The sequence below is a fragment of the Anomalospiza imberbis genome, chromosome 4 (genome assembly GCF_031753505.1).
Source record: "Anomalospiza imberbis isolate Cuckoo-Finch-1a 21T00152 chromosome 4, ASM3175350v1, whole genome shotgun sequence".
NCBI lineage: Eukaryota > Metazoa > Chordata > Aves > Passeriformes > Viduidae > Anomalospiza > Anomalospiza imberbis.
This window is the reverse complement of record NC_089684.1, coordinates 22,476,127-22,502,098: the sequence shown is the minus strand read 5'-3', so window position 1 is coordinate 22,502,098 and position 25,972 is coordinate 22,476,127. Positions and strand designations below refer to the sequence as shown.

The 25,972-nt window shown below is 38.2% G+C and overlaps 1 protein-coding gene across 4 annotated transcripts in view; it reads right to left on the bottom strand.

The window, feature by feature from the left end:
• MANBA (mannosidase beta) overlaps nucleotides 1–25,972 on the bottom strand; it is a 46,344-nt gene that overhangs the window by 8,250 nt on the left and 12,122 nt on the right. For 2 of the 4 annotated variants that reach the window (XM_068187484.1, XM_068187482.1), the window contains exons 4-14: nucleotides 25,501–25,671; nucleotides 22,736–22,859; nucleotides 20,135–20,310; nucleotides 17,413–17,523; nucleotides 12,287–12,438; nucleotides 11,065–11,182; nucleotides 8,849–8,935; nucleotides 8,181–8,348; nucleotides 6,003–6,221; nucleotides 4,555–4,719; nucleotides 2,686–2,830 (exon numbers count right to left, since the gene is read on the bottom strand). In XM_068187484.1, coding sequence (XP_068043585.1) covers nucleotides 2,686–2,830; nucleotides 4,555–4,719; nucleotides 6,003–6,221; nucleotides 8,181–8,348; nucleotides 8,849–8,935; nucleotides 11,065–11,182; nucleotides 12,287–12,438; nucleotides 17,413–17,523; nucleotides 20,135–20,310; nucleotides 22,736–22,859; nucleotides 25,501–25,671 — 1,636 coding nt within the window. The remainder of the gene's footprint in view (nucleotides 1–2,685; nucleotides 2,831–4,554; nucleotides 4,720–6,002; nucleotides 6,222–8,180; nucleotides 8,349–8,848; nucleotides 8,936–11,064; nucleotides 11,183–12,286; nucleotides 12,439–17,412; nucleotides 17,524–20,134; nucleotides 20,311–22,735; nucleotides 22,860–25,500; nucleotides 25,672–25,972) is intronic. The other 2 variants (XM_068187483.1, XM_068187485.1) reach the window with 2 other exon arrangements.

Here is a 25,972-nt window from a genome sequence, read left to right as displayed (position 1 = left end):
AAATCAAACAAACCACACACACTTAAAAGTTTGCATCATTTCAAAACCCACTCTACTACTATGACACCCATTGTTTTGGAATGTTTGAAACATCATTAGTCTGCTTAACTCAGATCAGCTTTTAAGACTGGTATTTCCCTTCCCAAAAAAAACTAGAGCCATTTTAAAGAGCCAAAACTCAACTGCTGTAGCAGTTTCACACAGGAAGTGTTTTCCAAAGACAACTTTTCCAGCAACAGGATCTTAAGAATACATTTGTCAAAGTAACTTCAGACAGCAAGGAAAACTGCAGCTAATTAAAAAGCCCATATTTTTCAGTTCTTCTGTTGTCTTGATTTCCATAGGACCAGAACTACATTCCTTCCTTTAAAAACAGGAAAGTTGCATATCAAATACACCACGAACACACACCCAAAAATGGATGTAAAAAATCTGGAGGTCAGGAAGTTATCATGAGAAACCTCTGGGTTTAAACTTTCCTGTTATAGACATGCATGCCCAAAGGCAACAGTCAAAAGTTATTTAAAATAGCCCTGGGGTGGTTTTCTTCTCCTCCCACATTTAAAAAAATCCTTACAGAAATCCAAGTTTGTCAATTTTTCTTGACAAAAACAAGGGATTTGCACTCTCTGGGGTATTAAATTTCAGAACAAGAAACTAGAATTAGGTTTGTAATGAGACACTGATGGCAGGAGTGCAAATAAACAGATCTCCCTGAAATGATTTTAAATTAATCACTTCACACCATTAAATGCAACCCGAGAAACATGCTGCTAGTTCTTTCCTCACCTCAGCCCCATGAATTCAGATCAATTATTCTCCATAACAGCCTGTACTGGGGCTCACCAGGGGCTCAAATATTGAACCTGCAATAAAAGCCAGTTACCGGCTCAAGGGAATCTCAAGACTACTGAGTTGGGTACCTCAAGGTGACACTTGTCTGGGAGTGTCACAGCACTCCACCAAAACATACTGCAGAGATGCTAAAGCATCCAACATGGCACAGCCAGCTTCACAGCTAGGTGCTAACAGTCAGAACCCAGTTGCGATAAAAGCTGTTTACTTCTGAGCTGAAGCCAGAAGTACTATGACGCAAGTGCTGTGCTGTGTTTTCATTCAACCCAAGCAAACATCTTAAAGGTAAAAGTTGAAAGGAGAAACATTTGCTACCTTCTTCCTTCCCCACCATGTGCAAACATTTCTGCTTTGTACCGGAAATTATGTAAACCCCTCCATGACTTTCTGCAAAGTAACAGATTTAAATAAAAGCACTCATTGGTGATACTACTGTGCCACCTAACAAGATGCAGAAATGTGTTTTTGAAGTGCAAATAAAACTAATTTATCCGAAGTCTTGCATAATTTCAGCCATTAGCATTTCAAAATCCCTCTACCACACTGCCTAATTAAATGAATATTAAACCTTTCCTCATCTCACTGAGGGAATACAACAAAACAAAGGGACAGCTGTATCTCTGCAGAGCTTCTTTCTTCTAAACTTCAACAACATATGAATAATTCAAGTATTTGATAAATATTCTACAGTGATGTCATCTCTGTACACAAAAACAAATTTATGGTCTCCACAACCATTACATCTATCAGTACACCTTTACAAAGGGACACTTTTCCAAGCATCTTTTTCTCTTGAGGCACTTAAAAACCTACCAGCATCACTCATTGCTACAGTCATAAAAGAGAACATTGTGATATTCCATTTCCTAATACAAGTCTAGAAAGTCCAGAAAGACGAGCATTAAAGCTGGACCACTGCCTTAACATTTAAATAAATTAGCCTCTTTCTTCTACTGGATTATGCTTTATTGTTGCAGTTATTTTGCTTGGTAAAAAAAAAAAAAAGAAAAAAAAAAGAAAAAAAAAAGAAAAAAAGAAAAAGAACAAAAAGGGACAGGGACAAACATCTCCCAGAGAAAGCGGGGGAGGAATGGTGTGGGTTAATTTTTTTCCCAAACCCAGGCCAAATGGCATTTTATTCCAAGGGCACACCAAGACTGTCTATAGACAGTCTTACCTTTTCTCTTAGCTTTTTCTAGTTTGTTCATATTTTTTCACAAGTGAAATGCTTAAATAAAGATTTTCAAAACCAAAACATGTGAGAAATAACTGAAATTGAAATAGAATCTACCCAAGTCCTATACAGCTGCCATAGGACAGCTTTTCCATTTCAAAATGATTTCTAGACAAAATGTTTGGAACATAAAACACAGCCACTTCCATCATGCCACACATTCTTCCCCTACTTCTTACTGCCTGACTTATCTCTTTATATGTCTGATTATTTTTGTATTCTACGAAGAAAAAATATGTGTAAATAGCATATTAGTAGAATAATTTAGTCATGAGGAGTGATTCACCTCATCTGACACCAAGTTAGACATCAAATCTCAGGCAGTCTTCTCCTATAAAAAGCTTCTCAGAAGCTATGCCAGGTGAGAGATATCCTATGAAGTTCTATGAAAATCAAATTCACAATGGAGAAGAAAATTCATTCCAGCTCTGAGACAGCTACGGACACAATGAATCACATGGATGGACAGAAATATGTTCAAAGTTTGTAAAGGTACCCAAGACACAGAGCAGAGCTGTATTTCTTTTTCTGATACTTCCAGATGAGGAAAACACAACTGGTAGCTGGTGCTTTTTACCAGACTGTCACAAACTTACCCAAGGAAGCCCATGAAGGAGCCTGCCAAATGTCATTGAGTTGCCAGTACAGAGCTCCCATTGTGTGTCCTTCTCCATTAATTATTTCACTTTGACTAAAACGATAGAATTCAGTTTCTGTCTTTATACACTGAGCCTGCATCACCTTGGTCAACAAAGAGATAAAAATTATTTTTGGCATATTGGATTTTACTTTTTTTCAAAACATGTGTGAATATATTGATACACAAAACAGACTTCACAGCAACAGCATGTAACTTTAAACTTGAGCCCTGAGGAGTATCCACCTGCAGTGCACTGGAACTCTGCTGGAAGGAGATCTATTCCTAGCAGCTCCTAACAGCTTTGCAAGCAGTACTCTTCAGGAATCTCATATGGGGCTACTTCCATACAGTGAAGATGGTCTTTGAAAGGCAAATTGAAGACAAGGAAAATAAAATGAAATTTAAAATAAGTATTTTTTACATTAATTTAAATAACCCACTCCAGAGCTGCAAAATTATGTTAAGCTGCATTGCCTTCTGTATACATTACCTTGGTGTCTAAACCCCTACACTCTGAACTTGCATTCTCACTATATAGTCAAAACTGTGCATCAGAAAAGCAACCTTTTTTCAGCTGCACTCCCACTCCCTTTCTCCTTCTTCACATCATCTAAAAACCACTTTTCAGAGTTTTTCATTGACCAAGTTCTCAATAAGTGCTAAACTGACTGATATGTTCTTCACATAGTTTATTATGAGGCTGGGGAAATATAAAGAAATTCTTAAAATAAAGTTAAAAGTCTTTAGGACAGCCCAGGTAAAGAAAGCCAAGGTAAAGAAATTACTTCTAGTTAACCACTAAAGCAAGTTTGCTTTCTTTATCCTTTTTGCTATCCTTATTTTGGTATTAAATTGTTTAACCTGTTAATAAGGCCTTGAAAGACTTAGCCTTACAGAAACTCTCAGAGCTTTTTTGAGTCAGGACCTCATGGTGCAAGTTTTACCCCGGTTTCAATTTCACAGCATCGTCTATCCTTGCTCTCTTGTCAAGAGTGCCAAAAATTCTCAAGCAATTTTGCTTTTATATAAAACTTGCTGACAGCAGCTCTTAAACATTAGAAACTTAGTGAGCGTGCAGTTATTTCCATCAAGAGTGTTCCTCAAATTCTTGAAACACACCAAAAACTAACAGCACTTTCAATTTGCATAATAGCATTAGAAAGTTACTTAGCATCTTTTAAAAATTGCACAGAAATCACAAATAAAGATGCAAGCATGATGTAGGACTACTATGAATTAAAAGCAAAATACATGCTTCTGACTTGAAAAAACCCCAACATGTATTCTCTTAAATATCAATATTTGAGTCCATAATAAAATAAAAGCTACTACTAATCTAATTAATAGAGAAATACATTCTTTGGAAAAAATCTTGCTTCCAAAGCTCATGTGTTCCATGTGGCAAGAATCAAAGCAGTGAGCCTACAGGGGCCACATGAAGAGCAAAACATGGAACAGGGAGTAATATGCTGCACTGGGAATAATCTTGTACCATGGAAGTCCAGCACATTCCTGCATCCTCTCCCAGCCACGAGAGGCCAGCTCGGGAGAAGGACAAAGGCAGCACATAATTTCAGACAGACATTCTCCCAGTTCCTGGGTAATTCCCTGATTATTCCAGCCCTTCTATCATGGAAATTGGACTCTCTCTACAGTAAAAGAGAGACAAGCTAGCTCCAAATTAAACTGGACTCTCCACTTCTTCAGAATGGAAACTTTCTGTATGATGGAACACTCCCTAAGGGACCAGGTCCAGCTCTAACAGCTGACAGAATTTAATGGAACAAGTACTGACAGCTACTTCTATGGAAGACATCACTGTTACCTGAGAGAGGTAAATAATATCTTTGAACTGCTTTACAGGATCTGGGCTCTGGGGAAGTTTGAAATGACGCCCAATCTCTTGAAGCATCTGAATATTGCCACCTTCATGATGCTGCCGATGGACAGAAAAATTGCTTGTGTAGGACCAGTCCTCAGGGGAGGAAACCTTTTAAAAAGCACAAAAATAAGGTATCTAAATGAAAAGGTAGAAAGTACATTTCATGACAGCCACGATATTGAGGAAAGGATATCCATTACAGCCTACTGATATTATCCAAAACCTTAAAACTGGTAGTATATTTCTATAGTGCCTCATGTAGTCAAGCAAAGGTTTTTAACCACTAACATCCTTTTCTTGAACTCCTTGTACAAATAAATGAAAACACACATTGCTGTTGAACCCAGAAGAGCAACTTTTGGCTCAGTGGCATTTAACCTAATTGTCCTAAGTTTTGGGTTGGCCAAGGGACCTCAGAGTTTTGCTTGCATTTACAGTAAATCAGAAACACCCTAGATTAATATGGAAGAATGCAATCTAGTCAAACACATTGAGGTATAAAAGTTATGTAAGTCAGTAGGGCTATAAATTCTAATAATATGTATATACATTTTCAAAACCTGCCTCTGATAGCAAATGATCATAAAACAGCTTTTTTCAACTAAAGACAACAGCACAGCCTAACTCATTAAGTTATTATTGCCAAGTTTTCATTGTAATTACTCTCTCGAAACAATCTTATCTAAATTTGTTTGAGGCTGGATTGAATAATTTTTATTGTTATTATTATAGATGAATGTACGGATTATGCTTCATATAATATGCTTTGCCCAGCAAATTGAAAGAAACATTCTGAACTCCTTTTGGTTGCATGCATGAATATTAACATCTCTCCCTGGACAAATGGACAAACAGCGTGCTATATCTCTGCTCCACTTTGAAAATTAATATAATATCTAAATTTAATGGACAGAAAACCAGATCCTCTTACATGCAATACATTAAGAAACAGATTATTTAAATGAAAGAAATTGGTAAATGCATAGAAATCAAAGCATTTTAAAATTCAGCACAATTCAGCTTTTGTCATGTTTCTCTTCTTTCTCAAATACATATCCCCTACACACCACAAAAGTAAACAGATGTTAGTCAATCATTACTGAGCTATACATTAAATAGAATCACTACCAGAAATAACAGTTTCATAATAGTCTCTCATCCAAACCAGGTCCCTCTTCAACATCAAGGTAAGTATATTGAACACAGAGGAGGGAAACAGTATGGTTCCATTCCCTTCCTCTCCACCAGCACACACCTCTATCCCATGTATGCCATACCATGCCTAACAACACATTACTACAGTTTGGATGCAGAAGTTTTTTGGGAAGAGACTCATTGCCCTCACTAAATGAGAGTGAAGGGGACAGCAAGGTGTGGAAGCCCAGTCTTACCTTTTCAATTGTACTGAAGGAAGGCCAGGACTGAAATCCATACTCTGAAGCAAAACGAGTTTTAGGATACACTGTCCAGTTCCAGCAGTCACTGTTGTAGTCATAAAAGTGAGTGTCACCATAATGGGTGTCATAAGGATTCCGGGAGAGCCAGCCTTCTTTAACTGACTCCAAGCCATTGGTGGGACTGGATGCAACAAAAGGACGACTCTTATCTTCCTGGGATTTAAAAAAAACCCAAAACAAAACTAAAATACAACCCCTTACAAAAGTGGTGGCTTTTACCATCTGAATACACAGACCATTTTTTTGAAAAGAGAGGCTTGGGGGCAGGGAGACCATACTTTTTCCAAATTTCTGAGTCACCACCTAGAAAACATTCCCTTTTTATGTCCTAACATTCATCATCTTTACTTAATTAGGTTCTTACTTATGTTCTGGAGGATAGCTGGGCATGATTGTGCTTGCTCTGCTGTTCTGAGGGATTCTCTCCTCACATCAAGAGATTTTCTATCTTTATATGCCTCTGAATTCTTAATGAAGGCTATTTAAAGTGTGTCTTGTGAAATATATACTCAAGGAACATTAATATTTGAGTACTATGACTTCTTTATGGAAAATTATTACTTTTGCAGCGTTTTTGCAGGAAAAAGGCCATGATTTTCTCCTTTCTTATTAAACAGTCACCTAAATTTAGTTCTAACAAATCCAAGGTGTTCTGCTTTTAATGCTTGCATGGTATCATTACAGATTATTGTCATTTCAGCTGGCTCTGCATGCTAAGATGGATGAGACTACAAGAATGGTTACATTTCAAATTGTTCAGAGCTGTCTTTATTTATAGTCTCAGTAGACTTAGAATACTAAATCTTTTAACAATAGTCTACAAGGTACTAAAGGAATTCTTTTGCAGGTATAATTCATTTAACACCCTACTTCTAGTAAGATGGAGGCCCAAATTAGTTACCAGTAACAACTTACTGCAATTGGCTCGAACACAGCAACACACTCAGACATTTGTTTCATTTTAAGAAACAATCCTGTTTCCCCATCTTCTTCTTTCTTTTTTTTTCTTGGTGTGAGTAATTAATAATTAACTGAAACAATTTACTACAGGAAATCCTGGATTCCCTGAAGTCTTTAGCTCAAAGGTAGAAGCCTTTTCAAGTTACCAAGTCCAGCACTACTAGCAGTAACAGGTTTCTTCAGCTGGCTTGTATTACATAGGACCTGAAGTTATCTCCCTCTATGGTTCATTTTTGCACTCCAAATAGATATTCTATGGATTTAAAATAAAAATGGGTCCATCTTGGATGGCAATGCTGCACAAGTACCAAGCCAGAATACCTTGCTTTGTAGCACACACTGGCCACCCAACTCACGTAGCTAATCACAAAAACACCACAGCACACCTTTACACAGAGCTCAGTACAGAAATCTAGAATCTCCTCTTCTAAGAGGAGAAATAAACCTAAAAAGCCTGTGCAAAATGGGTAGTGCCAAATCATACTAGACTTCATCAAGGATTCCAGATATTTGTGGACTGCGTACTCACAGTTTAAATTTTGTATCAAAATATTTTACTTTGCCTTCACATACCATAGAATACTGTAGATTTTATTTACAAAATCAACACAATGACTACACAGCATGAGCTCAATGTTTAGCATCACTTTTGCTTTACCTGATTAGAACAAAAGATATACAGTCACATACTGAAAAAATAACATCTTTATAGATTTCTTCAACTGCTATTAAAAAACCTGAGGGCTGTTAAATGCTTTTCACACTGTGCTCCAACAAAATCAGGATAAAGGAAACCTCATCATCTAGATGAACTAGTTAATGGGCAAGCTGATTTTTGTCCACTGGAAATGAAGGTACTTGTGGACATACTAAAAGCAGGAAGGAAAAAAGAAGCAAGATCTACTACACTTTCAGGTCTTACTTTACACATCATAAAATGTTAAAGACAAGTAATTTTAATTTTTTTTTTATTTGGAGAATATCTCTTGAGTTTAGAGAGTTGTTTAGAAGAGCTTGGAAAGGGCAATTTCTCAAAATGCTCTTCCTCATGTCTTAAAAGGATTAAAAGAAAAAAAAGGAAATTCCAGCTTGCTCCAACATTAAAACATTTTGCCAAGCCATTTCCTCCTACAGTTTCTTGAAATTACTTACAGTAAGGACTATTTCACGTATGTTCTTCACATAAAGGGTCACGTAGTCTTTGATATAGGCTCCTATGTCAGGATTAGGTATGGAGAACCAGTTGCTTGCAATTGCTGCTTCATTTTCATTGTTACCACTCCACAGAATAATTGAAGGATGAGATTTTAAACGTCGCACCTGAAATACAACTTACAGTTTCAGAAGTCAAGCAAAATTACTTATCTTAACAATTAACTTTTTTAAAAAATAATCACTTTATTACTAGTTAAATTAAAAGTCCACATGTATACTACATATGCTAAGCCTACAATTCCCATTTTTTGCCACATGGTTCACTATTCCCTCAGCTTGCCACCGGGCTCAAAGTTTTGTAATATGCACTTTCAGAAGGGAAAACTTCTAATATGCTGACATACATCTGCCTTATGCACATATGTACCATCCACCTCTACTCAGCTATGTCTGAAGGATAAATTCTGTGCAGTCTGCTTGACTGACTACTCCTGCAAGCAGTCAGAGGAGTTCAGGAAGTTTTAGCAAGGTTACATTTTGTGTCTGCTACATAAAGTTACACTAACAAAAACTTCAAAACAACCATTTTTGGAAAGCTAACTTACACAGTCAGTCAATGAAAAATAGATAATGTGAAATAGAGCTTTGACACATGGATAAAATACCTGATGAGAAACTTCTGCTCTTACGGATTCTAAATAATTCTGGTCAGTTGGATATAGCGCACACGCAAACATAAAATCCTGCCAAATCTACAAGGGAAAGGAAAGATTAAAAAAAACTGTCAGTAATTTACTTTGCATACTTGAAAAATGTATGGCTATTGGGATGCACAGTCCTTTGTTCAGACAGAAAACAAATCACATTCACCATGTGGCTCAAGTATGTGCACAGTCCACTGTGTTACCCTCGATATCAGGATTACGAAATATTTACCCTTAGGAATCAGCTCCTGACTGCCTACATTGAGGAGCAGAATACTGCTCAGTAGATGAAGTTCTGTAAGTTTCAATAGAATAATCAGAAACATGAACATGTAGCAATTTGCAGCTGAACAGAACAATTTCATATTTACTATTTTGCAGGTGTAACACCATATCCTCATTACTTAATGAGAAGAGACATTAATTCTCCTGATGCGGCACTGAGCACACTTAACAGACATTAAATGTGTACTTGTTAAGAAAACACCTCCATACATAATTATCTAAAAACCAGCAAATCTTACACAGTAAGAGGGGCAGAAACAAACTAGATGCTCTAAAAACACAGTGATCTTTCTCTTCAAAGAAAGATCAAGTAGATACTACTAGAGAACAGCAAGCCTTTCAATTCAAGAACAACACACTCCATTTGTACCTTGCAGGAGAATTACAAAAATGGGAACAGAAGCCCAATGAGATGGATAAGATTTCTTGTTTACCTGTTTTGTTTTTTAAATTGCCGTAAACCTTGAGGCTCCTTCTAGTCTATCTCAAATGTTAATGAAAAGACCTCTAGAACAATCACCTTAACCCAAGGGAGTCTGTATGAGACTCCACTCTTCTAAACAGCATGCTACATGGAGAGAGACAGAGACCAGCTCCTCACAGAATTTCATTTTCATTGCAGTGAGAATATGCTTTTCCATGGCTCTTTTCAGCACACATTCTCTAAGGAAACTGAAGATAAAGAATAGGACATTGGGGGATAATGGAGCCATTAATAATTGTTACAATCTTAACACTGTACAGAAAAAGCAAAGCTATTGCTGCAGAATCACTCAAAATCCTTTAGTGGCTGTTGGTGTCAAAACTCTTTATTGAAAGAAACTTTTTCTCACTATTTCCCTCAGTGAGCTATCACTGGTTTTCCTTAAGCACAGTTTGACTCCAATGCACTTTTAAGCCTTTGCAAGACCATCAGAAGAAACAAAACAAAAAGCCTTCCCCATTGCCTCCTCCAGAATAAGGGTTTGATTTTCTGCATTTACTTGCTATTTTGGCTGTTAAATAAGATCTAAATCTTGCACTGAGCACTGTACAGACACAGATCTAAGTGGCCTACTTAAGGTGCCTAGTGTCAAAAATTAAAGAACTGTAAGTGCTCAGAAGCCTTGAAAATCAGGACACTTATTCAGATCACTAAAATAGACGTAACATTTCTTTTTTTTTTTTGCAAGCACACACATCTGAAAGCAGCAAGGTATGAATTCTGTTTCCCTTCTTCTTCTGGTGTAGACTAAGACCAAACACACTTCTCAGGATTTTTAATACCAGATGCAGCTTGGCCTCCATTCATCTAGTCACTGCTTCATCATAACTTATTAATACGTGCCTCCAAGCTTATATAATAAAAGAAAGGTACTCATTTAGGATTAGTGATTGCAGCAGATGTTCCACCTTACAGCTACATTTATATTCAATTACAGCTTGTTCAAAAGGATCCCTTGAATAATGCCTTCCATGTCTGTCTTTGGGTCAAATGAAAAGTTTGAACCAAAAACCGACACCTTTGAACCAAAACCCATGCCTTTTCAGCTGTTGCTAAAAGGAAGAAAATACTTTTAAAATAAATAAAATCCATTTCCACAACTGAGAAGAGCATAGCTACCTTCTACCCAATGGCGACCTTCTACTATAAAGTCTCCAAAATATCACTTCCAGATTTAACAGAGCCTCTGTAATCATAAACCATTCAAATTACAAAGAAATTAAAGAACCTCAACCAGCCAACCAAAAAATTAGGTTAATCTGATCTCTTGTGTTGATACTCTACAATGTCCTTTGGAAAGATGGTTAGAACTTATGTATTAATTCTCTTTTTTTTTAATTTGAAGTGGATTTTCATTTACAAGTTCTAGTCAGTTTTTAAGTAAGTATTCTGTGTTTATTGTTTTTACCATTATTCCCATTTCATCACAAATATCGTAAAATTCATCTTGTTCATATATTCCTCCTCCCCAAACCCGAAGGGCATTCATGTTAGCATCTGCTGCAGACTTCAAGAGTAGCCTTAGTCTGTCAAATACAAAAAGGAGATATACAAGTTTTGTGAAGTTGTGTTACTTAAGAATTTCTTAGGTTATACAAAAAACAAAGAAACTAATGCCCCTACCAAAAAACCTACCCAAATCTAAATCATTAATAGGCAATCTATGACTATAACTCTAACAGAAACTATCAAAATACTCTGCTTTCTAAACCTGCATGTCTGGACAGAGCTCTCAAAAAGCAATTTTTTTGTGCAGAAAAAGTTGCTTGGTCCTGTTAACACTTACGAAATAGATGGCGTGACACATATGCAAGTGCTTTTACAGAAGTATTGGCAGGACCAAATTTAGAAATACTATGTTTTATTAATCATGCTGGTCTTTTCTCCTCTGATATTACTTGCTTTGTATGTCAATTAATTTGAATTCCAATTCTCTTTAAACACAATCAGGAATGTATAGCCTCTTCCTGAGGTCCATAATGCATAGCAAGAATGGGGGAGTGAGAGGGTGAGGAGAAATACTGTGACTGGGAATCTCATTTTAAGAATTTTAGGCTTCATTTTTCCTTAAATCATACTGGTAGCCTCTAAATTGCACGTGAATGCACACTGCAGCACGCCCTGTTGTCCTGGTTCCCCGCTACCCCAGAGCAAAGCTTAGTCCAAGTACAGTACAGCCCCCATCCCACCTGCATTTTTGCAGGGCTGTGCACTGAAATCCAAGTAGCGTAGATGAGATCAGGAAAAGGGGAGAGGCTACTATGCACCTATATAACCCTGCATGACATGGGTTAGGATATGGATGAAGCGCACATCCTCTGACTACCAATGGATGTGTCCAGACAAGGTCAAAGAGCCTGAGGATCATCCCTAAAAATACCCAAAAGGCCAGTAACTATGAACTGCAAGCAATCACCTTCCCACCAGCAATTGCACCTTCATGCCTTGAACATCACTCAAATCTGTTCATGTTAATTAAGTCCTAATTCTGAAGCCTCCCACCCACAACAATTAGTGTTCCACCTTGAAAGTTTTACCCACTAAAGCCAACCTTTGAGAAAGGGTGCAGACAGAATAGGGAGGAGGAGAACATTATCCTTTATCCTTACAGAACATCAAACATGGCTTACGTGTCATAGGTCACTCTGTCCTGGAAAGAATCTGCTGGAATCCAGTTTGAGCCCTTAATAAAAATGGGTCGGCCATTGATTCTGAAGTAGAAACTCAGACCTGGTGAGCCAGGAATAGGCTCCTGAACAAGCTCTACTGTCCGAAAATAAACCTGTGAAGACATGAAACTTAGATTTAAAGCTGACAAAAAAGGAATTAAAACGACATAAATAAAGAAATTCATTACAAAAGAGATTGAACCGAACAATAACAGTTTAGAATTTGTCAAGGAATCAAAAGACATGGTCTCATCTCTAAATTCCTGCTTGCAAAAAGCACACTATAACAGTACTAGAAATAATTCTTTCAGTAAGCCTGTTCACTTTTTAAAGCTGCTATCATATTAGGAGAGAGCAAGAGAAAGAATGAACAAACAACTGTACATGTGCACAAAAGTATGTAAGGAAGAGACAGATCAAGTCTGCTTTTGCAGAATCCAGTCAAAAGTCCAGCTGAAGGCCAGAAAGAGGAATAGAGTGGTTGCACCAGATCAGAAACACCATGTAATCCACAATTTTCTCTACCAGGAGACTGCAGCAACTCAGTTTTAAGTCTTGTCCCTGAATGCCTAGCATGAGATTCACACAGTACAAGCAAGATCTTCTCCTTTTACTGCTCTGAAATGATACTTTTTTAATAGATGTAACACTTACAGAGAAAAAAACACCCATGCAAACTCAAATGCCAGTGTGCAAGTGAAGGGCCCTCTGGTCATCACAACTGTGTTGGAACAGCATGATCAGCAATAATGACTCAAAGTGATCAGTTCAGCTAAATAAAGTTACTCTGAATAAAGTATTAAAGATAAAGCACATCTCAAGCAGAAGGAGAGGTCCAACTTTTACAGCTGCTCTTTTAGCCTAATATATGGCATTGTGCTACTGAAACAAGAAAACATTCCTTTTTCTTGCTGCAGATGGAATTGTAGCTCCCAGGAAATTGTTCCAGATGTTTTCTAGGACTTCACTACAAGCAACCACACTGCTCTGAGGGGTATCCTGACTGCACTAACACAAATAGCCATGAGGGAGCAGTTAATGCAACAGCACTGACCCTATATTTGTACAGGTGCCTTCCCCACCTGCCATATCAGCTCCTGCACACCTCCAAACTCTTCTGGAAAACAGCTCAGAAAACAAGGACACTTCAAATATTTTCTCCTGCATCCTTGTTCCAGCTTGACTTCTTTAAGTCAGGAAGAAAACACATTTTCTTTCTTGTACCTGTTGCTCATTATCATAGGGAGAAAACTGGAAAATTAAATAAAGGGAAGGAAAGCTAATAGTAAATTTTAGCCAAAATGGGTTTGAGTCAGAAGGGCAGGAACCTATTTTTTTCTAAACAACTCCTAAGACAGCAAGCACTCCTCTCTCAGATGACTATTTGCTTTACCTTTTCAAAAGGTCAGCTTGTAGAGTACAGCCTGTCCTCTCTCTGCCACAAGCTTCAGCTGAGGCAAGTATCTGTCAGTTAATCAGGCTAAAATTAACCTAGTTAAGTGCAAATGATACACCTGTCTTTAAGACAAAATGCAGTTCTTTATTTCACACACCAGATATGGCTGTAGTTCAAAAGGGAAATCCCACTATGGGACTGCATTTTCTGAATGTTCAGCTTATCAAAAATTACACATATAGACAGAAAACTATTTCTAGAGGTAGGGAAGAAAAATAAAACCACAACTTTTTGCTTCTAAGTTAACTGGACAATTATTAACCAAATACCTGGATAGAGACAATGCATGTGACAAACCAGATGCATTAGCAGAGGTTGCAGATCACTGAGCTCAACCTAAACAGCTCTGCATCATGGCAGCGACCATTCCTAGAACTTTGCAGATTTAGTTTAAAAGGAGCAGTTGAATTTAAATAATAACCAGTGTTTCATACAACTTTTGCAGTTACTCTAACTCCTGAAGGTTACAAAAGAAAAACTACAGTATGAGTACTGCACTAGTGAAAAAGTTCTGACCTTCCTGCAGTGAATTCAATTACTCAGAGAAAAACTGCTCAGTCTCCATTGTGGCTCTTTTTTTATGGCACAAAGTGGAATGGGATTTGCAGTTGGAGCTGCCAAAGTATTTGGGATGTCATCTTAATGGATGTCATCATGCAGGTTGAAACTGTCTCAGAGTGCATTTGTAATGGAGTATTTATATTACTAACAGAAGTAATGTAATATTGCTTTATACATGCTCAAGTGGAACTCATGCCAACTGGCCAAATCCAAGGCAATCTGAGAGGCTGAAACACTCAGCCAGGACCACCCAGACAGCAGGAGCAAGAGAAAAAGCTCCTTAGCCTCAGCTCACGTTCCCAGGCCTTCAAGATTCAGTGCAACTCCATTTGTTCCCCAGGGCCAGCTGGTAACAGCACATCTTCCTACTCCTACTATAGCTTTCTTCTACCTTGGGGGTTAAAAGAAGGGCAGTGGGAGACATCCACCATCTGGCATGCTTGGCTACGTGCCCTTCTGGCTATCAAGACCTTGGCCACCTCAAAATCTGTCTGCTAGAGCTTGCTGCCTGAGGACTGAGCATTTCTCTCAGTCTCAGGGCATGCACAAGAGGCTCTCTAGCCACCACAGACCAATTAGCTGGTTCTGGGCATAATTATGAAACAGATACCTGTCTTTTTAATGCACATACAAAAGCTTTGTACACAGTTAAGTGACCTGTGGATCACATTTGGCATTCCCATATTTAACAGTAGGAAAAGTAATAAGGATGAAGATGCCTAGAGCTGAACCAAGATCACAGAACAACCCAGCGACCTAACAAATTAGCACACAGCATGAAAGTGGTGTGAAAACTACAAAGCCTGCTGGAGGCCAAGATCTTGAAAGTACAAAAATAGCCTTAAAAATTAAAAACTCTGAGTACAATGCTGGAGAAACGAGCATACAGAAGGATGGAGAAATGGAACTGAGAAGCAACAAATGCTTCATGGGGCAATGAAAAAGGTAATAAGTTTCTTGATGTGGGGATGGCAAGAAATAAGCAACTTATCAACAGTAAACAGGACCCTCCATCAAGAAAACCAATGTCAATGTGAGATATGACTTTGTTTCACATTATCCTAAGAAACAAATTCTAGAGCAAAATATTAAAATGGAAAACCAAACCAAAACCAAACCACATCCCATCCTAGATGTTGGCTTTTATTCTGGTTTTCTGCTACTCTGAACAGGAATGAGTAAGTACATCTCTGAGCCAAAGAGATTCCCAGCACTGCTGGCTAGAGCTCCATAGAGCTCCTGCAAGTACATACTGGTAGGCCACCCGGAAATATTCCCAAAGGTTTAGTTAAAGTTTTGAAGACTACTCTAGCATGTCAGAATACAGAAAGTAGTTCAAGTTAGGAGTAACCAAATCTGACATAAGATCAAACTGTGCTTTCTCACATGTACATTCCCATGCTTCAGTTTTCTCCTGTCCAAAGTTAAGTAGATACTCATATGGACACAAACCACTTGTGAAATGCCTCACCTCTATTTTTTTTCTGGGGAAAAAAAAGGCGTGTAAGTAGGAAATTTATTCTTCCTGAATACAGTCAGCACAACATGGACAACGGAACTGACAACAAAACAACTTTCAGGAACATTAATCCCTGATTGTATCTCCTGAACTACTCAAAGTTCTTATTAAGCTACATGAATGTTGCTGTTCAGTCCTGCTGACATGAGAGAAAATTATGCTACAACATGAAAAAACTGCATACAGAGCCTTTTTCCACTCATAGAGGTCTGTCTGGGGGGTGATGGTATGTGCATGCATGAGTGTCTCTTGGAATCTAAGAGATTCACCAAACACAGGAAGGATGACCAGACCTCACACTGTGAGCTGTGAAGGCCTCATATGCTGGTAATTCACAATGCCCACTATGTGGTGCATTTGGGTTTTTTGCCCCTCTTTTCTCTTAAGGAGAAAAAAATAAGAGGCTTCTGTTGTAGACCATGAAGTCCCCCCTGATCATGCCACAGAGCTCTATGAAATATTCTGACACAAGCACACAAATGGAAATTATTAGCTTTCCTATCATTGTGTAGTTTTCACACAGTAATAACAGATTTTTCCCTTTTAGAGACTTTACAGTTGTATTTCCTATAAGCAGTTTTTCCACACAACACATGCTGTGTTTACTTGCTGTGGGTTTTTTAATTGTTTCGAAATTAGAACACTAATCATAGCAAATAATAATTATTATTATGACTTCATAATCAACCTAGGGGCTAGTCCTATAAAGATACAGCACCAGAAGGTGCTAGTTTTCCTAAGTTTTTTTCACACTAACAAATGTTAAAGCAAATAGCAGTTTAGATACCTGGTGACCAGATTAGTTTTTAGTAAAACAATACACACCAGAAACATCTAATAAATGCATACATTTATGTGGTTGTTTCCACATGTTCATGGAATAAGGAGGCCAGTCTAATCTCTAAGATTTTTATTTCTAATGGACAATTGGAAATTACCTCCTCTAGGCTTCTTAGTAAAACCAAATAGATAATTAAACAGCCAGTGTGTTAGGAGAGCCCTTATGCAAAAACCCCCAAATGTTACTTTTATGGTCGCATTTAAGATCTTAAGCCTGAAGCACATCTACCACATTCTAATAAATGAATGTATGTTAGCTTTTTAGAATGTGTTTATCCCATAAATTTTTACAAACTAAATTAGCAAGAAAAATCTCAGTAATAAACCTTTGTATAATCTTATAGAAATCTAAAAGGGTTTTTCAGTGCATGATACAAAACCAAGAGCATGGTTTATGAAGTTTAGAAGTGCTGTTTTCTTTTCATAAGCTAGGAAACTTAAGAAGTAAACATCTTTTCTCTTCTGAGGTTCCTGGTTAACTGTAAACCATCTTGCAGCCACAAAATAAGTAAAGGCATCCATACAAGGTAAGACTACCAGAAAAGAGGTAGCCATACATTGTGACATTAAAAAACCTCATTTCTCGTTAGCATTTTTACATGCATATTACAACTCAGCAAAGCATTTCAGAGCTCTAGACACCTGCTATACAGAGCAGATGTCCTAACACTAACAGTGCAATGCCAGATGTAATTAAACTTTAGGGCTCACCTTAGAAAACTTCACAATCTGGCATCCTGTCTCCATCATGAAAGTTGTTGTCATGTTGTATCCAGTTTGCTTTCCATGTCCATTTGGCCACCAAGCCTCCACTGCAGCACTCTAGAACATACAATGGGGAAAGTCTGAGCAATGCGTATAACAAAAGGTATCAAATGCACCTGGGGCTCAGATATCTTTAAGTGAATTACCACAAGCCTAATGAGGTTTTGTGCTTCAGCTGAGATATATTAACGTTCTCTCCAGCTGCAGCTCTGAGGTGAAAATCATTTAAAGAGAGAAGTGTGATTTCTTCTGCTCGAGTCCAGGCTATCACTTCATTTTGTGTCCACAACAGGCCATGAGCATGCCTGGACATGCATGCACACATCTAGCTGCTAGTCCTCAGCTGAGGTACACTGACACACTACTCCTCCAAACCCTAAATATCTGAGTCAGGAGCAGCCATTGTTCACTAAGCTCAGTATCATACACCTCCTTTCATTGATCCTTTTACCTATCCCATGCAATATTCAATATACAGCAGTAACACTTTTCAACTGTTACTCTGGTATTACGTAACCATACTGACTGCTTCACTTATGTCAAACTCTTAAATCAAATCCTTTCATTCATTCGGTGGTTTTTTGCTTTATCTCTATATGTTTCTTAATCACATCATTAGTATTCCATAATTTTTACAAACATGAAATACAATCTCCAAGATGACAGAATATTTATCTTCACTCCAGCAGCCTACTTCAGCCGCTCACTCCTGTTGCCAGCATTCGCCAGTTGAGTGCATAACACAAAAATTGTGGAAAGAAAGCAATAATGCATGCAACCAAACAATGGAGGGATCAGCACTGAATATAGTCATGCGAGGAGTGCCTCAATCTTTTCAAACAAATTGAGGCCAGAAAGCAGCCCAGCAAGACATTTTGCTGTAGTTATACGTGGACACAACCATGAATATATCATGAATATATCCTTCAGCTTCTCCGATACAGAATTACCACAAGTGCTTGTGAGGAAGTACTGATCTCCGTGCCGCACGGATACAAACGGAAGCACAGACTCAGCGTGTGCCTCGACAACAAGGGAGCGTTCGCAGCTGCCTGGAACGACTGGGTGTCTCATTGGCTGCTAATGATGTCACCCCACTGCTCACCACTAGCTGATAAGCAAAATGCTGTCATGCTGGCAGCACAGCGCTTTGCGTGGCAGCTGCAGGAAGGCTGATACACATCTCCGCGATATGCACCACTCGATCACCTACTGACTCCACAACGTAATCTGCAATAAGCTCTTAACTAGAAATACATTTCTGGTGAGGTCTCAGTATCTAACATGCACCACACAACTCTGTGTACAGAGTAAGGGCTCCGTTAGCCTCATCGATACATGAGAAGACATTTCGGGGCTTCTCATAAAATCAGCTGATGTGAATTCATGCAGCAAAGCCTTTTGTGTACAAAGAATAATGAAACACTGCTGCCTCTGCTCTGAAGGAAGTGCTTCCTTCCAGGCTTGCAGTTGCACTATACTAACAGATCTCTGAGGCTGGGACAACTAAATAAGCAAAAATAATTTTTGAAGTTTCACTTTGCAGTGCCTGTATAACGTTATCCATTAAAAGGCTAAGCAGAGACTCATGGTTGCTTTAAATGAAACTGGGTACTGGAAATTGCGCATGTAACTTGCACGTCAGATGACAACAGTAATAAAAACTGTATGTTTCCATGCTTCTGTGTCAAAATAAAACAAAGCATATAAGTACACAAGTCACAGAGTGTGCACACTGTAACATAAACACCCTGCTTGCTTTCTCTCCATCCAAACAACTGACAAGTGAACTCAAGAACACACGGACAATGCAATCAGACTGGGAAAACAGATGCAGCGTTACACAGCAATGCACAAAAACAGCAGAGCCAGTAAAATATAAAAGAGCCTGAAGGCAGACCCTCTAACACTATTAATTGCCAGTATTGTCAGAAGCCCCAAATTCCTGCTCACAGCACATCACCCATCCACAAATGTGTGTCGAGCAGCAGTGAAGCTCCCGTGGAGAACTCCATCAGGTGTGGCTCCTGCTGCACCTGCTGGGGCTCCCACTCTGCCTACTGGCTGGAGCCTGATTTTTAAATTGAGTTTGCTCCTCATTACAGCACCTTCTACCAGTCAAAAATTCCTCCTGAGATTTGCCCATCCAAAGGACTACAAGTGAATATAAGGAGAATTACTCGACAAAATTTTCTTTTGTGTATATTTACCTGAAAGTAAATAAATATCTACTGAAAGGCTTGAGGAATGTTTCCTCTCTCTCCTGGGAGAATCCTATGTATTGTAGTATATTCTGGTCCCAATCAGTCCAATAAACAGCAGCATATGAGATACCTGCTGCAAATGAAGTGAAGTGACACAGGGTATCCAAAGGTTATTTACCTAAATAATTCAAAAAATTCGTTTAACAGTGGCCAGTGATTATGTGACCTTTTTCTAAGGCTTCACCACCTTTTGGCAGTAAGCTACATAGCTCCACAGACATCAGATTTTAGAAAGGAAAAGAACTGTTCTCCTACCCTGTAAGGGATACAGAACTGCTGTTTAAAGTCAGAAACGCAGGGAGGAATTGGAAGGAGGCCTAAAACTGACATGGAGGCAGGAAGTCACACTGGAAACTAGGGGAAACATTTTGTGCTGAACTAGCTCTCCACACACACCTCTTTACCTTGTTGATGTTTAGAAGCAGCACAATGCTGCCTTCTCCAGGTTGAAGCTTCACACTGAATGTTTGCTGCGTTTGTAACTTGGGGATGTTCACAGTCACATGACCTGCAATTGGCTTGGAGCTGACTACATCAAAAATAGACTCGACTTCAAGATACCACTGCTGAGCACTCTTTGCTAAGTGAAGAGGGGGAAAAAATGGGATTTAAGAATTATTTTTATATACCTATTAGTTAACATTATTCTTCATTAAAGAAAAAAATCAAAACACCTAAGATTAAATTTAACAATTTTCAGGCTGTGTCTGAACCATCCTACATAGTTAATCTGCTTATTTAGTGTGTTTGACATCTGAGTCCAAAGGAAGAGAAAAATGCAATATAATTTATGTTTTTTAACTCTTTTTTTTAATTCAAAAGCCATCCAGGCTTTTTTTTTTTCCAGAGTTCTGTACAAAAGTCAGAGACCTTGACACCAGTCACTTCATTAGGAAGGAATTTTTTCCCACCAGCTCCCATAGACATTGTATTTGCTTTTAGTCAGCACTCATATGAACATGGTACTCTTTGGGAAAGATTGTAATCACAAGTCAGTGCAATCACTTTTGTCAATGAAACAAAAACAGTATTAACAGAAAATGAGCTGAATTCATCCCAGACTCACTGGACAAAATGAATGGAGCTACACTGGCGATGAACTGGGCCCACTGTGTCTAGACTTGACAGGCTATATCTTTATGTCCCTTCTCCCACCCATGTGTCATGAAAGAAACAAGTTAATGACTTCCCTGAGATCTCTCTGAAGTTACCACAGAGCATCCTCTTTTTTATAGAGCTTACTGAAGAGGGAGAGCCGCCAGGGTCAAGGGTACTCAAGATCTGTGTGTAAATTTCACACTAACTTCAGCAGTTGAATTGCTTAGCTACTAACATAGCCTGGCTAATCCTATACTTCAAATATTGCAGATTAACATATAAGCAAAAGCAAACAAAAGAGAAAACAAAGAGAACTAGAACAAATACACATTTTATATACTCAAACTACTAATAAATTACTTTCTCTTTTCATTTATATAGTCTAGCTCTCCTTCCTCCACAAGAGAAAGAGAGCTCACTCCAAAAAACAAAGAATTGCATTCAGCCCTGGTGTGATCTTCACTGTCTTTCACAGAATGAAGAGCAATGATTGAGTTCCCAAGTTTATATTACACCCAGCACTACCCAGTGACGACCAATCTTCTGAAATGTGGAAAAGGTTAACAAGTACCCACCCTGCAAGGGTCAGACATTACAGTGCATTCTTCCTCCCATACAAAAGCATACAGAAATTCCAACTCATTCGTAACTGCCTGAACTGTGGGGTCTAGGAAGAGAAACCAAGAACAATGGATCTTTTACAGACTCAGTGGTCAAAAGGCTATGGCACTAAATCTGATGAACAATAAAAGTACATATGCAGCTTAAATTCAGGTTGTCCATTTACTTTTTCTTTTTCAAACGTTATTATGTTTAAATACTAATAAGCTCTTGCTCTGGTTCCAAGCCACTCTCTGCTGAAGGAAAAGAGGTTTGCCTTCTCCATTTACCCAGAGAGCAAGACTTTACCTACCAGAAGGTGGAGTTGTGGGAATGTGGGAGGGACCAGAAAAGATTTTTACTGTAACTGAATTTCAGAAAGCAGAGTCTGTGCTGGGGCTTTCCATGGAAATTCCAGTCACGTCAATTCTATTTAAGACCTGCAGCTATTTCAGGACGCTTCAAAAGCAGCCACGGAGTGATGCCTTCCTCTTTTATTCATACACAACAAATCGATTGCCAAGGGCCGAAATTCACCCCAGTGCAGAGGACCCACGCGCTAGCCTATACTCCACTGGGCTCAACAAGCAGTGAAAAAAAGCATGTGGGTGGTCTACAACTAGGCATATCACCATTTGCAGAAAGTTTCAAGGGAAAATTAACTACTTTTGCACAGCTACAATGATCTTCAGGACAAAGGAGAGGAAAATCAGACACCACTGCAAGAGAGGAAACCGGTTTGGTAAGTTAGGTAGCAAGAATGCATGAGGTTATCCTCTCCAGCTGCAGCTTTAACAATTATCCTTGCATAGCACAACTGCTTTTCTCTCTCAGACTTCATGTTGTGTCCTGAAAACTCAGCACTCTTCAAACTCTGCTCACTGTGCATTTGTCCTTCCAACACAAAACCGAATTCCCACAGCAGCTTTGCCTTTGTTTGAAATGGAAGTGAGATGAAAGTGAGACATATTTACAGGGAGTCTTGGTGAAAACGCATGCCAACAGAAAGGAAATTTTTCAAAATTGAAAAACCAGTGCTAATCTCAATTATACTACATTTATTTCTGCAGTTATTCGGGGATTTTAAGCAAAAAAAAAAAGATTCTGAATTCTAACACTTTTAACAGTTATTGTTTGTACTGAAGTACTGTTTCAATACCTAATAAAGGTGTGTTCTGGAAACAAATACAAACAAAGTAATAAAAAACCCATAGAACATTTCCTACCTGACAGTTAATTTGGCTTACTAATAAAATGGTTTGTATTCTAAAGGTGAAACCAATAACAAGAAGAAATAAGAGACTTACCAAAGATAGGAGTTACAGAAAAGTAAATCAGGTGATAATGGTTATAAGCCTCAATCCTAACATCTTTCCAGATTCCTTGAGTGGGAAAAGAAGGGCCCCAATCCCAACTAAACGAGCACTGCTCCTGGAAAACAGAATTATTATGTTACAAATGCCTATTTTTCACATAGACATTGATGCTGTGCCAGAAATAAAAATCATTTGCTATCTGGGAATAATACTGACATACACTGAAAGAATTTTTCCAGTTTCCATAAATCCAGGAGACCCTACGGTATTTTTTTCTTACTCCACAACCAGAACTTTGCTGCTACAACCTGTATTATACAAAAAATTAAATTTTGTATTAAACAACCATGTGCAGAGAAATTTTTTATTACCATAAGAGCAAAACAACACTTAGCATACCACTAAAAATACACCAACAAAATCCCAAACAGTAAAGATCAAAAAACCAATCCAGATTACTCTCATTTCAGCTGTGAATTATCTTTGTTTGTAATGTCAGTATTTAATTGTATACCTAAAAGACAAAGTAAACAGAAAACTGACAATTAGAAGTGTTACAGTATTGTAGAACAGTATCAAATTAAAAACCATATATGAAATAGTTTATCTCCTACTTTTAGTTTTAACACCACAGAGTAATACAAGGAAAGAAATGGATATGTCTGGAGTATTTGTGTAGTTCAGTCATGTTCACTGTTTCTCCCCTTTTTATGGTTCTCTTATACAAAAACAAAGGGAACAAAAACATGGTAAAGAAGTAGCTTAGTTCTGGTACTAACATCAGAATAACTGTCAGAATTATAAAATGCTGGTCAGGCAGAGAAGTACGTACGCTAATTTCCATTTAGCTCTTTTCAAACCTGGTCAGACCTCTACTTAACAAATCCCTTGACAACATCTATTCAGCTGCCCTCCAAGTTTCACACAGCCCCAGCCCCCAAAGCAAATACAATAGATCTCCTGAAGTCTTGTACAGTGACACACAGTTCTAAATTTAGAGACTAATAACTTACAGCCAAGGCATACTAATTTGGGCAAACCACATTGCACAAGCCTGGCCTATCCCTTGCGTTGCCAGTCAGCCTCCCTGTCTATCAAACTGCAAAAGAGCCTTCCAGGAAGCAAACGCTGCACCTATTTCAAACAGAAAACTAGGGATAACATATTCTTAGAAAACATGTCCAATTGAAAGTCATTTTCCCTTTATAAAAAATAAACAAATGAATAACTGACAGACTAGCAGGTTTCACAAAAAATACTGCAGAGACTGCTATCAGAAACAGTATTTCACAAGAACAATATGCCTGTATCACTGGTGTACATTAGCAGTGACAGGTTTGTGTTCTGCCACAAACTCCTACTCAGATTTAGATAAGTTTACTGCACTTAATACTGCACCTGAAATGTGTCAATAACTCTCCATTACCTTCAGATGGGAAGCAACCAGCTTATAGCAATGTCTTAATATGTTTGTTTAGTTTTAGATGTGACACAGCTGCTGTTGTTGCCAATATTTGGAATTCAAAATGTTTCTGGAAATTTCTGGAGCAGTTTCCAAGTACAGTCAAAAAATTCATTTGAGGAAAAAGCACTAGGGTACTTTCTAACAAATTCAAGGTATAGTTCAGTGAAGTATAAAATCATTCCAGGTCTCTTTTGCTCTATAAATAAGACTACAGCTTGAGTAAGTGCCCTATTCCTTCTGAGCCTCTCCTTGCACTGATTTCTGAGAAACACAGTGGACTCAGAAGAGCTAATAAATTTTCTAAAATGTAGCAAAAATAAAAGTAGTAGCAAGCAGAAATAAAGACAGCCTCTTAATCCTAAAGGATCTTTCCAGGACAACATGGAGCCTATATTTACATTATTAAATTTTAAAGGAAATTATATCCAGATTTAAATACCAGATTTACAGAATCCTAGTCATTTTTTGAGAAGACTCTAGAAGGACTTTATTGGAAAGTTTGAAAATAATGATCAAGAAAGGCATTTCAGAGGAGACAAATATACAAAAACTCCCAAAATGACAAATTAGAAAATAAGATCATCTAGACATTGCCTCTATCTGCTGCAAAGCTATCAGAAATACGTGAGATGCTACTCAAATGACCGTTTGCCCTAAGTTAAGTTTTAACAGCAAAGAAGCCATATCTTAAATCAAGGTTTCTGAGTTTCATTAATTTATATTACACTCTTGTTTTCATTGAATATTTACATGTAAGTCACACTTCACAACACTTATAAGATGAGAACAGGACCCCACAGGATAAGACTTCTTGGGACATGCCAGAGCTGCCCAATATAAATAATACAGCACATGAGCAACAGCAAACACTCACAAAGCTGCTTGGATAAGATTTTTACAGCCTTGGCTATAACACATTGGTACTTGCAACAGTGAACTCTATTGTCAGCATACATTGCTAAACCCACCCAGTGGATCAAAATGGAATGATCACACATTTCCCAATGCTATCCTGCCCTCTTAGCAGCAAGTCTCCTTGCTGACTCTTTGATGAGAACAGTCATTTAAACATTCTTATCACTTAGATATGAAGCCTGGCCTTCTCACGCCTCCTGTATTGTCAACATACGAGACTACAGGTTTCCAGGGGGGATGGGAGAAGGAAGCTGCATGAAAAATATGCCCTACTTATAAAACAACATTGCAGGTTTCAGAATACAGCTGTAAGGACAGCTTGTGGTGCATTCCTCTTTTCCAGCCTGAAGCCAGAGACGGATGATTCTGCCCCTACCTTTCTGATGAAATTAACGTGGCACTCTCCTTTCTGCACAGGTGGAGGGCATGCCGGGGGGATGCCGTGTGCTTTGTGACATCTGCTCTGCTCCGCTGCGTATGAAATGGCCGACAAGAAACGGACTTCAACCAAATTGACCTCCTGGATCACACTGGTAATATCAAAGCTCTAGGACAAAACACAGAACAAAACCATTACAATGCTGACATTTATCTATGAGATTTATAATCAGTATTACATGGGGATTTTAATACCATACATATATTATTCAAAAGCTTTTGAAATACAGTCTCAGCATGCTCTGGTTTTGAAAGAAAAGAAAAGCTACTTTGTAAACTGAAAAAAAGAAAATACACAGTAATGTTCTAGATAGAAGGAAATGTTTCTGGGCAAACCACTTTCCTCACACCAAGCTCTCACTGCAGGTTGCAGTACTTTGCTTGCACAGAGAAGTACTTGAAGGACAAGG